At 37.9% G+C, this 16,845-nt stretch overlaps 1 protein-coding gene and 1 long non-coding RNA gene across 6 annotated transcripts in view; one reads left to right on the top strand and one right to left on the bottom strand.

Moving 5' to 3' along the window:
- LOC309483821 overlaps positions 1-16,845 on the bottom strand; it is a 172,667-nt gene that overhangs the window by 155,620 nt on the left and 202 nt on the right. For all 3 annotated transcript variants that reach the window (XR_014200652.1, XR_014200653.1, XR_014200654.1), the window contains exon 2: positions 247-415. This is a non-coding gene — a long non-coding RNA (uncharacterized lncRNA). The remainder of the gene's footprint in view (positions 1-246; positions 416-16,845) is intronic.
- Positions 4,341-16,571, top strand: LOC309483811 (uncharacterized protein). Of its 3 annotated transcripts, none has more exons than XM_082149843.1 (8): positions 4,341-8,314; positions 12,919-13,034; positions 13,733-13,858; positions 13,960-13,987; positions 14,080-14,130; positions 14,367-14,402; positions 15,327-15,402; positions 15,511-16,571. In XM_082149843.1, the coding sequence occupies exons 1-8, from the start codon at positions 8,245-8,247 to the stop codon at positions 15,557-15,559; spliced, it is 552 nt and encodes a 183-aa protein (XP_082005969.1). In that variant the 5' UTR covers positions 4,341-8,244; the 3' UTR covers positions 15,560-16,571. The 3 variants fall into 3 exon arrangements, with proteins under 3 accessions (XP_082005969.1, XP_082005967.1, XP_082005968.1); XM_082149841.1 differs by having other exon boundaries at positions 4,345-8,314; positions 15,508-16,571; XM_082149842.1 differs by having other exon boundaries at positions 4,346-8,314; positions 12,922-13,034; positions 15,508-16,571.

Consider the following 16,845-nt stretch of genomic DNA (forward strand, 5'->3'; position numbering starts at 1 on the left):
GGGCTCAACAGCGTTTTTTTTGTTGTTTTTTTTACAGTGCATCCTACAAATGTTTCAGAATAATGATACTCATTTCAAATATAAATGTCATACATTTAGTTTGTATTTTTCAATTGAGCTTAACCTTTTTTTAACTTAACACATCCACAGACCTGTTAAGAATACGCAGACATTTGTTGTGATGTTGAATACTTGAACACACTCGTTTATCAAGTCAAATATTCAATAAAATGCATACTGCCTTACCAAGCTGGTGTCCATTTTCAGACACGTAGTCCTCGGTTTTCTTTATCAGCATAGTAATCCACAGTTCAGAAAGCAGAGTTGCATAACCTTACTTGAAAAATTTAAACGCTGATGTAAACTGCTGTCAGGGTTCCAAGTCCAACTCAACAGTGAACCACCAGCTGCATTTCTGGAAATAAAACACGAATAGCATTAGTCTACAGCAAAGGATAAGTCATTGTTTTTAATGTTTTAATAATAAAGAACATAGTCTAAACAGGAGAATAGAAATCTGTAACAATTGTTCATCATCCACACATATTTTCTGGTGCATTAATTTTGAGATTGTATAGCAAAAGGGAAATAGAATTACTATAGCCTCATATTCACTGACAAAAGTTTATTTTTAACAACACCCAAGTTAATTTACTAATTAAAACTAAAAACCTTTAAGCCTTTAAAACTACTTCACACTTTCTGGCTAGGCTTTTTCAAGCCAACTTAAAGTTTGTCAACAAACTTTTTTATCTTATTATTATCACTAATGCCAATCACTCTTATATATAAAGGTGCCGGAAAGAAGCAAACAAGTTTTCACATCTATGATTTCAGACCCCCAAAAAAAGATGACATTCATCTAATCTTTCCTAACGATCCGCTAGCTGCCCGCCCCATAAGCAGGCCGTCAAAAAAAACGCGTCTCTGTAGGCAGCCTAGGCTCTGAGATCTGCACACAAAAACAATTGGTTTCACCAACCACTCAAAACCAAAACAAATAGTGTTCCAACCAATCACCGACAGGGGGAGGGTGTTGTGAGGTTTTGTGCTCGTGCACGGCTGCACGCGAAGTCGGAGCTGAAGAAGAAGCTGGCTCAAAACCTCACAACACCCTCCCCCTGTCGGTGATTGGTTGGAACACTATTTGTTTTGGTTTTGAGTGGTTGGTGATCCCAATTGTTGTAAATATAAGATATTTAACATTTTGTAAAATAGGAGAACAGGATGTCCTCCTTTAGCTCAGGACTTTAGTTTTGCTACATTCCCCATGCAGCCAGTAGAAGGTACTTTCCAGTTGCCCTGACACACACACACAAAGCATGACCAAACAATTTGAGAAAATTATCACAGTGTTGCATTTGCATGTGTTTTGCATTTTTCAATTAATTTAACAGCAAATTGTTAAAGAAAAATATTTATACATCAGACTTCAATAGGATTTGTTTCCCTTTCTCACAATCTGCTTTTGTTGTTCATTAGAGTTATTTTTTTAATCTAAAGTAGTTTCATTAAACATTACAGTTCATTTATCATGTGTTTGCCCTGAGTATATTGACAGAACAAATCAAAATATTTAAATTCTGCCACAGGGCTAAAACTTCACTGATTACTTTGACATAATGGCATAATAGACCAGGTAATATGAGTGAATATCTGGGTGTGCCGATGTGTGAATGAGTAACATGAATGCGTAACTTGGAGCAGAATACTTAACACTTAATGACACAAAATGGTGTCTGCAGAAATGTAATCTGTAAATCACATTAGTGTGCAGCACTTTGTATATTTTTTATTCAAATTTTAAGTTCAGATTTGAGATATTTGTGGTTTAATAACAGTGGTAAAGAATCTTATATATGCATTGTTGTTTTATAAATATGGCTTAGATATCAAATTTGTTAGGACCTGGAGGGTTATTTTGTAGCCCTCCAGACTGTCACAAACGAAACCCTTTGAATCAACATTCTCTATAAACTGGAAGTAATTTTTCCAGTACTGTATCTGCCTTGCAGACATTCACTATATGATGATTGAATGATTGATTGATGATTGAAAACAACTGTGACTCATTGAAATGGATATTGTACTTAAACTTTTAATCAGGTGTTCTTATAGTGCAATGATCCTATGTCTGATAAAAGAGCTGAATAAATGATCACAAATTGACCTTTCCCAGCTAAAATGATGACCTTGTATAGTCAGACCTTTGCCCACTTAGGTAGGAAGAGGCCGTCTGACTGACATGCAAAGTACAACCAAGAACAGTTTGTTTTGTTCAACGTCATGTTTGGGGTGGGTAAATGTCACAACAGCTTTTTAAGTATGCATTTTGTTACTAGTCATTCTAGTCTGATGCTCCCGGTACACATCTGTTTGGAGCATCGGCTACCGATCGCTATCGGGCCAATAATTGCTTCTAATGACTGGATCGGCGATCTCTCAATTTGCTGATCTCATAAACCGATATCTCATGCTGACGACATCGAATAACGCCCGCCTGCAGTGAGACGTATGCCGCGTTCCAGGCAACCTGTAACCCGTGTTTTTCCAACCTTATACCCGTGAAAGTGCACTGGAATGGCAGTCAAACCCGTGACTTCCCACCCGTGAACTCGTACTAGATCGATGTACTCCCAATTACGAGTTGGAAAAACACGGGTTACAGGTTGCTTGGAACGCGGCAGTAGGTATGGCAGGACATGCAGTGGCGCCGTCTTAATCTCTGTCTGGGGTGAGGTACAATTTATATTTCTTTATTAAATTAGATTAATTGGGATTCCTTCCAGATGTTGGCAAGATTATAATTTCCCATATCTTGCTGGTAAACGTCTGAAAATATTTCTTTCACATTCACATTCAAGGCTTGAACCTTGGGAACTATTTCGGGGTTTGCGTTCTCGAGCCGCCGTCAGGGCTTGAACCTTGGGAACTATTTCGGTGTTTGCGTTCTCGAGCCACCGTGCACTGTTGTTGTGCGGATGAGCAGGCCGGAGCACGTTAAGGGTTTTCTGTTGGAACGGTGTCGTGTAAGTGGCCCTAATAACTAATGATCTTTTCAATGGAAGTGAATCAATCAAAACTAACTTAGCTGGATAATAACTTTATTCTAGAGCTGCTGTAAAGCCAAAACAATCTCTGTTACTTAATTTCCTATTATCACTGTAAAGCTGCTTTTAATTTAAACAATCTATATTGTTAAACGTGCTGTATAAATTAAGGTGACTTGACTTGACAAAGTACCAGAAACAAAACTCTCTAAAATATCTAGAGATAAACGGTTTCACATGAACAACTAAATGCTGGATTTCAAAATGTGAAGTTCATATTCACAAGATGATGTTTTATTAACAAAGTTCGGGAGGAGCACGTTCAGATAATTAACACGAGTGGAGAGCATTCAGTTAATCAACGATAAGAGGCATATATACAGCAGTCTTACCAGTTTATCAGCATCCCTCCACCACCCCTTCTCCACACTTCTAGTTCTAACCACTTCTATACACGGGGGGAGTGGGTTCGGGCCAAATTCTGAGCTCAGAGCTCTCCCCCCGGACAGCACGCCAAATGCTACTCCCTCTAATTATATTTAAGTGTGAACTCGTGAAACATTGTTTCAGTCCTCGTGAATGGCTTTATTCCCTGGCAGACTGGAGATTGAGTAGAAGACGGTCCAGTAGATTTAGATTTCCAGTTATGCATCAGAAGTTTAGTCAAAGAGTGTGGGCGATTCATTGGTGTGACTGAGACTGATAAGGGTGACTTCTGATTTCATTTGACCAGACAAGCTAAAATGGATTGGTGTCATACAACAATCTGGATTCCCATCTCTCTATTCCTTTTGTAAATTTACATTCTTTATTTTTGACTATGTCCGGGGATTGTTTTTCCCTGTGACTTTTTCTGCATGCCAGAAGAAACAGGCCTAATAATACAACTTTTATAACCAAAATAAGTAACATATTCTGTAAACTGATTACAAAGCACTACACAAAACCATGAGGCACCTAAAGTCGCATTAATGGTAAGTAGTGTTTGATTCACTTTTATGGATATTGATACACCGTTTAATATTTGATGAAACTATCATAGTTAATGAAGCCCAAGTGCCACAGAGGCCTATTATGTGAAGTGTAGGCTGACAAGAACATGCAAGATGGTGACGTGAAAGGACTTATTATAAATATAGGCATATACTGTATATATATATGAAAATAATGATAAAAAATGGGATATATTAATGGGATATAATATATATATATATATATATATATATATATATATATAAAATTTATTTTATTATATAATTTCTTTTCTTTTTTTCACATTTGAGCCCCTGCCCCTGGGGAACTCTCAGAGGGAACTCTCTCTTGATTGTAACTGTTAAATGATGTGAGATGTGACACAAAAAATGCTTATTACTGTATCTTTTGCCAATGGTTATTTCTAGCCTGCTATTGCCTCATCAGAACAAATAATATATTATTAAAAGAAATGTCTTGGCCCATGGTTCTTGTAGTCTATGTATTTTTTTTGTTGTTGTTGTTGTTGTTTGACAGTCGAAACTTCTTTTCAGCATCAGAAAGAACATCAAAAGTAGGCCTTTAACTTTTTTTGTGACTGGGAGGTCTTAAGATCATTAAGATTTCGTTTCCTTTTTAGTTTTTATTAAAACTACAATATGTAAAAAAATTTGCCGCAAGGGGTCGCTAACCTCTTACAATAACAAAGGCGTAGGTTGATGACGCATAAGCGGAATAATGGAACTTGTCGTTATGCTGATGGATCTAATAATGTTTAAGGATGAGTGAATACATTGATGTTTTTAACATGACTGTGCTATGAAGCAGGGTGCGATTGCTAATGAGAGACAGATATCAGCGCCATACGTGAGTCCCGCAGATATAAAGGAATAAGGACATTTGATTCTACCGAACTATCCGCAAGTGCTGAATTACAACTCATACAGGTCAGTTTATTAGACAAATAAAACTTGTGAGGTAACGCAGCGCTGTTTCACTTGGTCTATAACACTAAACTGCATTTGAGTGTGTTGAAAGTTATAATGTTATTCTATGTGTTAGTTTTTTGGCTGTATGAGACAAGCATTAAGCTAGATTAACATTAGAATAACATACTGATCATATTCTAACATTTCATCATGTTGAGCTATATAACATTGATTAGTTTTAAGTACATTTGCTCACCTGTCTAATAAAGTACATGCAAGAGTGGCGTTTCTGTCAAGTCGTGACTCGTAAAGCTCTGTCAAGTCCAATTTAGTCGTGGACGTGGAGCTCTCGGCATCTCGAAAACGCTACGCTGATATTGATCCTTGTTTTATTACTCCTTTTGTCCCAAAGTCTACTTGCCATAATGTTTGAATGAAACAAGAACAGCGTGAGCGTGCCGCTAGACGTAATGCAGTAGTCCACGTCTGTCGCCATGGTTACTATGGCAGTACAAGCGGAAACCAGGGACAATGCGGATATTACGTCATTGACAGGCAACAATTTAAATTTGGACGAGCCATTATTTAAAATCGGAATTTCTCTGAAATTAAAAATCTTTGGGAACTTTTGGGATATTGTAAGTCCACAACTGCAGGAAATATATCACACTGTGCAAGTGATTTTTTTTATATTTTATTACAAAAATCTTACATATTGTCCCTTTAAAGGGGTTGTTGATTATGATTTCACTTTTTTAACTTTAGTTAGTGTGTAATATTACTGTTTGAGCATAAACAACATATGCAAAGTTACAATGCTCAAGGTTCAAAGCAAAAGGAGATATTTGCTTTTAAAGAAATCGCTTTTAAGGGCTACAACAAACGGCTGGTTGGGGCTACATGACATTCCTCCCGGTTTAGTGACATCATCAACCCTAAAATGTAAATAAACCCAGCCCCCGGGAACACGATTTATAGATTATTAAGACAGAATATGCTAATCAATGACTAGAAGATATCTACACATAAGCTACATAAATTCATCAACTAACCATTCAGAAACGTCCTGTTGCATTTAACATTGTCACTTCTTCTTGAGTCTCTCCATCATTGTCTGAATCCGGCTTGACATAAAAGGCTAAAAGTTTTTGAAATTTTCAGCATGTCTGTGTGAGTGCAAGCTGTTGAAGCTCCGCCTGAGCAGCAGCTCATTTGCATTTAAAGGAACAGACATAAAACGGTGCGTTTTTGCTCACCCTCAAAAAGTGACAATTATAAAATGCTATATAAAAATATCTGTGGGGTATTTTGAGCTAAAACTTAACATACACACTCTAGGGACATCAAAGACTTATTTTACATCTTGTGAAAAGGGCACTATACCACCCCTATAATGTGTTGGATAATAGAGTTCTAACCCATAATTTCCACCAACTGCGGAACGGCTGCGGATCCGCTCCGAAACGGCGGCGGAGTCAATAAGTTTCTATTAAAGTCAATGTATGTATTTTTCACTGACTGAGCGGCTGCGTTCCGACTCACAAGGAAGTCACAAGGACCAACGAGATCTCGCGAATTCACGAATGATCGCGTTATATAAGTGCTGAATTGCTGCGGAGCTCTCCGGCATCTGGCAAAAATAGAAGCTCTGCGTATCTGCTCCGGAGGGCTGCGGATCGCCGGAGTCGGAACACAGCCGTTCCGCAGTCAGTGAAGATACACACATTGACTTTAATGGAAACCTATTGACTCCGCCGCCATTCCGGAGCGGATCCGCAGCCGTTCCGCAGTTGGTGAAAATTAGGGGTTAGTCATGGCCGCAGCCGTTCCGCAACAAATCCGGACCTGGTGGGTATTGGAGGACAGCGGAGCATGGAGCCGAAACGCAGTGGAGCCGATCCGCAGCCGTTCAGCAGTTGGTGGAAATCTGGGGTTATACTCGCTGCGTCCGCACGAGCGTGAAGGTGCGCAAGGCAAAAATGCCGTCATTGCGGTGTGGGCGGCGTGCGTGTTGGTTGCGCAAGACACCATTTCGCTTGGCGGTGTACACAGCTTTTTTTGTAGCAACGCGCGCGGCTCCGCATCCGAAGATGCACGACTTCGAGCCGAATCTGGCCGAGCACGAACTTCTCATCACACTGGCACCCAGTTTGCACGTCTAAATTAGTTGTTTACATTTAAAAAATGAGCATACAATAGCATAAAAAGTATTTTTAATGAACATAAAGGTCCATGTTTAATAAAAAAATTCACGAAACTTAATGAAATGTTTAGTGAAATTAGAAAATATTTAAAAGATTGTTCATTTTGTTATATTGTATACACGTTCTTATATCCATATATTTTATTTTAATGTCATGAGTAATAATCTCAGGGTTTACTGGGTTTTACACATTCTTTTTGTAGTGTGGTATTGGCAGGGGGGTAATCCAGCACCCGGAAAGCGTACCATCCCCGGGGGCCGCCATTGGCTAACAAGCCATCACCTGCTGTTAGCATTCCATTGACTCCCATTCATTTTGGCGTCACTTTGACAGCGAATAACTTTACATCTGAGGCGTTTAAAGACTCTATTTGTCCATTGTTTATTTATAAAGAAACACGACAATGTATAAAAGGCTCCATTACCTTGTATCTTACATTATGGCCCCGTAGAAGCAGTTTTTGTAAAAATAGGCTAACGATTGCGTCATAACCACGCGACTCTCTGGAAATTACCGTATAGACAGGAGGAGAAGCTTGCAGGCAATCGGGGGGACGTGGAGGCATAAAGTCTGATAAAGTCAAGGGAGAAGTCCATAGAGAGTCATAAAGTTGCTCCTGCTCCTAGCTCATGGACAGCTCCTACTCATGCTCTCCGTCTCTGCAAGATTCGGAAGAGAATGATTCAGATTTCTCTTGGCTACTAGAAGACTTACAACTGTCAGACAGGATGCTCAAATCTACGTCATCAAGCTCAGTTTGAGTCTGCAGCCATCAGGAAGTGAGTGCTTCTAATTTGCTTCACTTTTCTCCGTTGAAGTGTATGGGGTCGCTGTGTCCATTTCTTTTACTGTCTATAGGTATTGGTGGTGATGTATTAAAATAAACATTGTCACGGGTATAGCTTTCTTCTTCTCACCGCTGATTCCTGATGGTTTAGAGGACCATTACTCGAGTCATTATTGTTGTCTCAAAGAATAGTACAAAGGCGAGAGGTGCGAGCGCAGTCAGCGGAGAGTCACGCTGCGGTCACCAGGCGAAAGTAAACGGAACGGTACAACCACAACACGCTCAGTCAGCGGCAGTCTATCATGTCTCCCGCTCTATTATTTCTTGTTTTGGTATCATGGTTTTCGCTTATCGAGGGAAAATCACTCGAAGGTAAGATTTTCCATTTTAATTCTATTTCTAGGATGTCGTTGTTAACGAAAATGCATTTTATAATGACAAATCCCTGACTTGTGCCGCAAAAGAAAGAACCGGGTAACAGACCGGAGTAAAGATAGTTTTGCGGTTTGATTTTCTTTATTGTTTTGGCTACGGTCCCGCCGTGCGGTGTCGTAGACATGCAAATAACATCTCATTTCGTTATTCATGATTTGTGAATTTGTGTGACGCGGTCCTCCGGTCCGAAATACGTGTATTTTTTTATACCGACTTTTATTTTTAAATTGCGTATAACTCCAAAAGTCGGTCACTTAGAAGACTGAACCCAGCTTCATCTTGTCCTGCTTGATTTGTGAATTTTTTCACAGCAAAGCTCATGTCCATAAACCGTTTGGTAAGTCCGCTAGACAGGGATTTGGTAAATAGCCGTTCTTCACGTTTAACATCAATTTATAATAAACACAGACAGCTGGATTACAAAAACACTTGTTTTATATTGAGCTTGATTTGTGAAAACTTTCACATTGCGGTTTGGCCCAGTTAACCCTTCCCTGAGTGTTTAAAATAACCATTCTGATTTGTGAAAGGTTCCACAGTTAAGTTTGGGTAAGTTAACCCTTCCCTGAGTGTTTAAATGGCCCACTCTGATTTGTGAAAGGTTCCACAGTGCAGTTTGGGTCAGGTAACCCTTCCCTGAGTGTTTAAATTAACCATTTTGATTTGTGAAAGGTTCCACAGTTAAGTTTGGGTCAGTTAACCCTTCCATGAGTGTTTAAATTAACCATTTTGATTTGTGAAAGGTTCCACGGTGCAGTTTGGGCCAGTTAACCCTTCCCTGAGTGTTTAAATTAACCATTCTGATTTGTGAAAGGTTCCACAGTTAAGTTTGGGTAAGTTAACCCTTCCCTGAGTGTTTAAATGGCCCACTCTGATTTGTGAAAGGTTCCACAGTGCAGTTTGGGTCAGGTAACCCTTCCCTGAGTGTTTAAATTAACCATTTTGATTTGTGAAAGGTTCCACAGTTAAGTTTGGGTAAGTTAACCCTTCCCTGAGTGTTTAAATGGCCCACTCTGATTTGTGAAAGGTTCCACAGTGCAGTTTGGGTCAGGTAACCCTTCCCTGAGTGTTTAAATTAACCATTTTGATTTGTGAAAGGTTCCACGGTGCAGTTTGGGTCAGTTAACCCTCCCCTGAGTGTTTAAATTAACCATTTTGATTTGTGAAAGGTTCCACGGTGCAGTTTGGGCCAGTTAACCCTTCCCTGAGTGTTTAAATTAACCATTCTGATTTGTGAAAGGTTCCACAGTTAAGTTTGGGTCAGTTAACCCTCCCCTGAGTGTTTAAATTAACCATTTTGATTTGTGAAAGGTTCCACGGTGCAGTTTGGGCCAGTTAACCCTTCCCTGAGTGTTTAAATGAACCATTCTGATTTGTGAAAGGTTTCACAGTTCAGTTTGGGTCACTTAAACCTTCCCTGAGTGTTTAAATGGCCCACTCTGATTTGTGAAAGGTGTGCACAGTTCAGTTTGGGTCAGTTAAACCTTCCCTGAGTGACCAACTGACCCAAACTAAACTGTGAAACTTTTCACAAATCAGAAAGGGACATCTAAACACTCATGGAAGGTTTAACTGACCCAAATTTAACTGTGGAACCTTTCACAAATCAGAATGGTACATTTAAACACTCAGGGAAGGTTTAAGTATTCCAAACTGAACTGTGAAACCTTTCACAAATCAGAATGGTTAATTTAAACACTCATGGAAGGGTTAACTGACCCAAACTGCACCGTGGAACCTTTCACAAATCAGAATGGTTATTTTAAACACTCAGGGAAGGGTTCACAAATCAGAATGGTTATTTTAAACACTTAGGGAAGGGTTAATGCCCAAACTTACCTGTGGAACCTTTCGCAAATCAGAATGGGACCTTTAGACCGTCAGGGAAGGTTTAACTGGGCCAAACTGAACCGTGGAACCTTTCACAGATCAGAATGGTTCATTCTCAGGGAAGGTTTAACTGACCCAAACTGAACTGTGAAAGTTTTCACAAATCAGAAAGGGTCATTTAAACACTCAGGGAAGGTTTAACTGACCCAAACTGAACTGTGAAACCTTTCACAAATCAGAGTGGGACATTTAAACCGTCAGGGAAGGTTTAAGTGACCCAAACTGAACTGTGAAACCTTTCACAGATCAAAATGGTTATTTTAAACACTCAGGGAAGGGTTAACTGGCCCAAACTGACCTGTGGAACCTTTCACAAATCAGAATGGGCCATTTAAACACTCAGGGGAGGGTTAACTGACCCAAACTGCACTGTGGAACCTTTCGCAAATCAGAATGGTTAACTTTAACACTCGGGGAAGGGTTAACTGACCCAAACTGCACTGTGGAACCTTTCACAAATAAGAATGGAACATTTAAACACTCAGGGAAGGGTTAACAGACCCAAACTGACCTGTGGAACCTTTTACAAATCAAAATGGTTAATTTAAACACTCAGGGAAGGGTTACCTGACCCAAACTGCACCGTGGAACCTTTCACAAATCAGAATGGGCCATTTAAACACTCAGGGAAGGGTTACCTGACCCAAACTGCACTGTGGAACCTTTCACAAATCAGAATGGTTAACTTTAACACTCGGGGAAGGGTTAACTGACCCAAACTGCACCGTGGAACCTTTCACAAATCAAAATGGTTAATTTAAACACTCAGGGAATGGTTAACTGACCCAAACTGCACTGTGGAACCTTTCACAAATCAGAATGGTTAATTTTAACACTCAGGGACGGGTTACCTGACCCAAACTGCACTGTGGAACCTTTCACAAATCAGAATGGTTAACTTTAACACTCAGGGAAGGGTTAACTGACCCAAACTGCACTGTGGAACCTTTCACAAATCAGAATGGTTAATTTTAACACTCAGGGAAGGGTTACCTGACCCAAACTGCACTGTGGAACCTTTCACAAATCAGAATGGTTAATTTAAACACTCAGGGAAGGGTTAACTGGCCCAAACTGCACTGTGGAACCTTTCACAAATCAGAATGGTTAATTTAAACACTCAGGGAAGGGTTAACTGACCCAAACTGCACTGTGGAACCTTTCACAAATCAAAATGGTTAATTTAAACACTCAGGGAAGGGTTACCTGACCCAAACTGCACTGTGGAACCTTTCACAAATCAAAAAGGGTCATCTAAACACTCAGGGAAGGGTTAACTGGGCCAAACTGCACTGTGGAACCTTTCACAAATCAGAATGGTTAATTTAAACACTCAGGGAAGGTTTAACTGGCCCAAACTGCACTGTGGAACCTTTCACAAATCAAAATGGTTAATTTAAACACTCAGGGAAGGGTTACCTGACCCAAACTGCACTGTGGAACCTTTCACAAATCAGAATGGTTAACTTTAACACTCAGGGAAGGGTTAACTGACCCAAACTGCACAGTGGAACCTTTCACAAATCAAAAAGGGTCATCTAAACACTCAGGGAAGGGTTAACTGGGCCAAACTGCACTGTGGAACCTTTCACAAATCAGAATGGTACATTTAAACACTCAGGGAAGGTTTAACTGGCCCAAACTTAACTGTGAAACCTTTCACAAATCAGAATGGTTATTTTAAACACTCAGGGAAGGGTTCACAGATCAGAATGGTTAATTTAAACACTCAGGGAAGGTTTAACTGGCCCAAACTGACCTGTGGAACCTTTCACAAATCAGAATGGGACATTTAAACACTCATGGAAGGGTTAACTGACCCAAACTTAACTGTGGAACCTTTCACAAATCAGAATGGGCCATTTAAACACTCAGGGAAGGGTTAACTGGGCCAAACTGCACTCTGGAACCTTTCACAAATCAGAGTGGGCCATTTAAACACTCAGGGAAGGGTTAACTTACCCAAACTTAACTGTCGAACCTTTCACAAATCAGAATGGTTATTTTAAACACTCAGGGAAGGGTTAACTGGGCCAAACCGCACTGTGAAAGTTTTCACAAATCAAGCTCAATATAAAACAAGTGTTTTTGTAATCCAGCTGTCTGTTTGTTTATTATAAATTGATGTTAAACGTGAAGAACGGCTATTTACCAAATCCCTGTCTAGCGGACTTACCAAACGGTTCATGGACATGAGCTTTGCTGTGAAAAAATTCACAAATCAAGCAGGACAAGATGAAGCTGGGTTCAGTCTTCTAAGTGACCGACTTTTGGAGTTATACGCAATTTAAAAATAAAAGTCGGTATAAAAAAAATACACGTATTTCGGACCGGAGGACCGCGTCACACAAATTCACAAATCATGAATAACGAAATGAGATATTATTTGCATGTCTACGACACCGCACGGCGGGACCGTAGCCAAAACAATAAAGAAAATCAAACCGCAAAACTATCTTTACTCCGGTAGAAAACCGGCGTATAATGAGCCATTTACTATAGCCTATAAAGTTCTCATTTGACGTGCCGTTTACTTGTCATCTTCCAAAATGTCGATATAGTTGAATGGGTAGCCTACATGTGTTGACGCTTAACTCCAAAACCAGTTTTAAATACGATATTTTATACTAATTTGATGGATTTTGTCGCAGCAGATGAAACCTGTGTTGGAATGCAGAGAGAGGACGGCTCTTACGACTTCGACCTGCCCGACGCCGTGACCTTGAACGTGCAAGACGTTGCGTGTGATGCTGAGTGGACCATTGATGTAAATATCAAAACTTGTTTCTCATATGTCAGGCCAATCTGAAATTTTATTTGATTTTTAATAGAGAAATTAAATGTCAAGATTTAGGGCACAACGGGCGAAAGGCACTTCGTAGCCTTTTAATTTTTTTATAAGCAAGAAAACACACAGCTGCTTTTCTAAACACCTGTTTGCACGTGTTTTGTCATTGTGGGTGCAATGACAAAAGATCGAATTGGAGGTAATTTATCAAATATATTTTTAAATGTTGTAGATTTAGTCAATGACAATTTCAGAAACTTTGTAGCATATTTTGAGACAAACTTTTCAGTTTTGTTGAAGATGATTACATTAGCGTTTTTTCAATTGAATATGGATATTACTTGGGGTTAAAGCCCCATGATGTTAAGGCCACGTGAAAAGACCCACTGTGGTCAAAATGGCAACTTATAAAACACTAGGCTGGCAAAAGGTTTCATGTGACAATATATACAAGCATCTTGGAGTAAAAGGCCCTCTACTGTAGAGCTAAATAGGCCTATATTTTAGGACCAGGACCTTTTAGCCCTGTTGTATGTATTAGCTTATTTGCTGTGCTTTGTCTGATACTATTTGTCACTGATTGACAAATTAATTAGTTTAGCCTTGTCTTGTACCAGTGAGAATAAGAAAATAGTGTTAAATGGTTCACCATGTTTATGATTGTAATTGTCCCCTAGAAAACGTTCACAGCAGTCCTGGATGGAAGTTTAATACACTTTTCTCATCCCTTCAAAAACGTAACTCGTCAAGGAATCCGTGTGAATTACTGTCCAGTTTCAGTCCAATTCCACGTCACTTGTCCTGTGAGTTCAGTAACAATTTTATTCATCTACTCAGAATAGTTTTACTGCTTTATATTTGAGGATTATATTCACAAATCAAATGCTTTTTGATTATCTTGTAGAAATACACCAATGAGCTCGAATGTTATTGTGAGTAGTTTTTCTTTTTAATATCTCTAACAGAAGCTATACAACAATAATATTACAAGATTACAATGCGATCCAATTCTGTGTCTTATCAGGTACCAATTCTACAGACAAGCCAGTTTTTAACACATCTCTGCCACCTAGAGGTAAACAATATTCCTTTCACAATACTACAAATGACTGAGAAAAAAAAATACCTAAAAGGTTTAGTCAAGGATTATTATTATTATTATTACAGCAAATGTACCTTTGTTTTGCTAAGTAAGAATTTGAAAAATTCAGGAAATGGTGGTATGGATACTTACAGTACTGCTTAACTGGATGTAACAGGGAGCTTTTGTAAATTCATGTATTTATTTTTTTGTAATAATTATATTTACAGATGCATTGTCCTCTGGTTCAACAAAGAGACAACATTGTAAGTAAAGTCCATATAACATCCATAATAAATGATATACCCCAGCATTTGGAAAAAGTGAACAGGCAATATTTTGACCATAGTCAAAAATATTTTGACCATTCATAGAGAAAATAAGGATGTGATAACCATTTTACCATAAAAGTATGCCTGCATAACAAGTTTAATGCAAATCACATACACACTGTTTCTTACCAGACTTCGGTTCGTAAATTACACACACACACAAAAAAGAGAATAACAGCAGTAATAATTCTCCTGATCTCATTTTAGGTAAAGGTTGTGAAACCACGAAATACAAAATTAATCTAAAGTTCTCAAGTTTACAAAAAGCCACTCCAAAAAATCAGTTCCGTGTCAAAAATCAGTAATAGAGCAATCTAAGAGATATCTAACTCAAAATCCAGGTACAGGTGCCAAAAGCAACTTCACTAAACTATGAATAATCTTTGGAACCCTTTCAAAGTGTAAACAAGAATAGGTTGTTCGAGAGGTTGTGGAACTAGACTAGAGTTCTGGAGATGGGGGAGGGAATATAGTATTGCAAGTGGTGACGTAACAGGGACCTTGCTGTAAGTAAAACCATGTAAAAAAAAATATATATATATATTATTTGAATAAAATCGATTAAACATGACCTGATGGGAGGGTAGCAGTATTTGTAGCATCATTATCTTTAATATAATCTTTATAATATCTATTATTATTATTATAATTATTATTATCAGATAAATATTAGTATTATTATTTTGGCATGTGACCATTAGACAAGACTTTTGTACTATAGTTAATATCAATGGAGTGTATTTGTTCTGAAAACAGCAGTTTCATAAAGCATTTATCTTAAAGCAAGTGTCATGAAACCAGTGTGTGTAGTGTTGTATAAACTGATATTTTGGTGATTTTGTTTTTTCTTCTCTATAGATTGTGCCATTGCTGTTGCTACCACATTTGTCATAAGCTTTGTCATTTTGGCATTCTCCATCTGCAGGACAAACAGGTTGGTCCATTTCACACATTAATGCATAAAACCTAAATAACTACTTACTATAAGATATCTGTTTATTAACTAAACACAACTAAATTACCTTGTTTAAATTTCTAGCAGTGCAAAATATGCTAGAGCCTCAGCTGATGAACAAAACCAGCCTGGTTGAGGAAAATTAACCTAAGGAGGCATCTGTACCTGCCCAACGAACAACACATGACGTGGAGTCATAATAACACATTATCCTATATACATGTAATACATTCTATATTATTATTATTATATCATATTATATTAGTTTTTATATTATAGTATATTATATTAGTTTGTATATCATATTATATTAGTTTGAATATTATAGTATATTATATTAGTTTGTATATTATATTAGTTTTTATATTATATTATATTATATTTAGACCAGTGTTGTTTGTGTATAATATATTATATACCACCAACAATGGTCTATAGACCTTTCAACACGTTTGTATCAATCTTTGTTTGCATGTTCCATTATTGGAGGAGATTTTTCATTGACATGGTTCCATGCAGTGTTGGGTGTAATGCATTACTAAGTAATTAATTACTTTAACCTTAAAAATTAAAGTGAGGAATTTATCATTTATTTAGTTACTTCTGATGTGATTGTATACTGTAACACAATAGTGGATTTAACGTCCAAATTTAACATCTAATCATAAAATGTGCGGGGTTTTTTTTGTTGTTGTTTTTTTATTTTAAGTAAACTTCTCCGTTTAAATACTTTGGTCAGTTCAAGAATTAAAAGAGTAGTTTCATGTCTATCCTTGTATTGTTCAAGGTTTGCATGGAATTTAGAAAGTAGTAATAAAGTGATGCAATACTATTTTAGAGAGAGTAATTAAAAATGTATATTATATTATATTATATTATATTATATTATATTATATTATATTATATTATATTATATTATATTATGAAGGCTAATATAAATGTTTTAAGTTTGTATTTCCTCCCAGAATTAGTTCCGTGCCTCTTCAGTTTGTGTTACGTGTGGAATATTTCACCACAAGAGGTCACTCTTACTGTTGTGGGCAATCTTTATTCCACTGTCGTATTTGTTACTGTTATTCTGTAACGATTATTTACTCGGTGTCTTGGGTTATTCTGAAACTGCCATTAAACTTTTCTATTGGTTCTTACTCAAGTCTCTGACTCTGAATCTGTCGCGTCAGAACTAATGTAAACGCTTGGATTTGTATACGTGTGTGTGTGTCTGTAAACAAGAAGTGCTTTCAAGAAACAAGAAGTGCTTTCAAGATTCAAGAACATTTCTTTGAATTGACAATAACACTATAACACGACTCAGTATGTGCGAAAAATGACAAATCAGCCGTTAGAATGAATGTAACGTACATTTAGCCATAACTAAACGACCTTGCCTAACGTTACATGAATAAGACTATTTAGAGATGG

Source organism: Leuciscus leuciscus, assembly GCF_965113295.1.
Source record: "Leuciscus leuciscus genome assembly, chromosome: 20".
Lineage (NCBI taxonomy): Eukaryota > Metazoa > Chordata > Actinopteri > Cypriniformes > Leuciscidae > Leuciscus > Leuciscus leuciscus.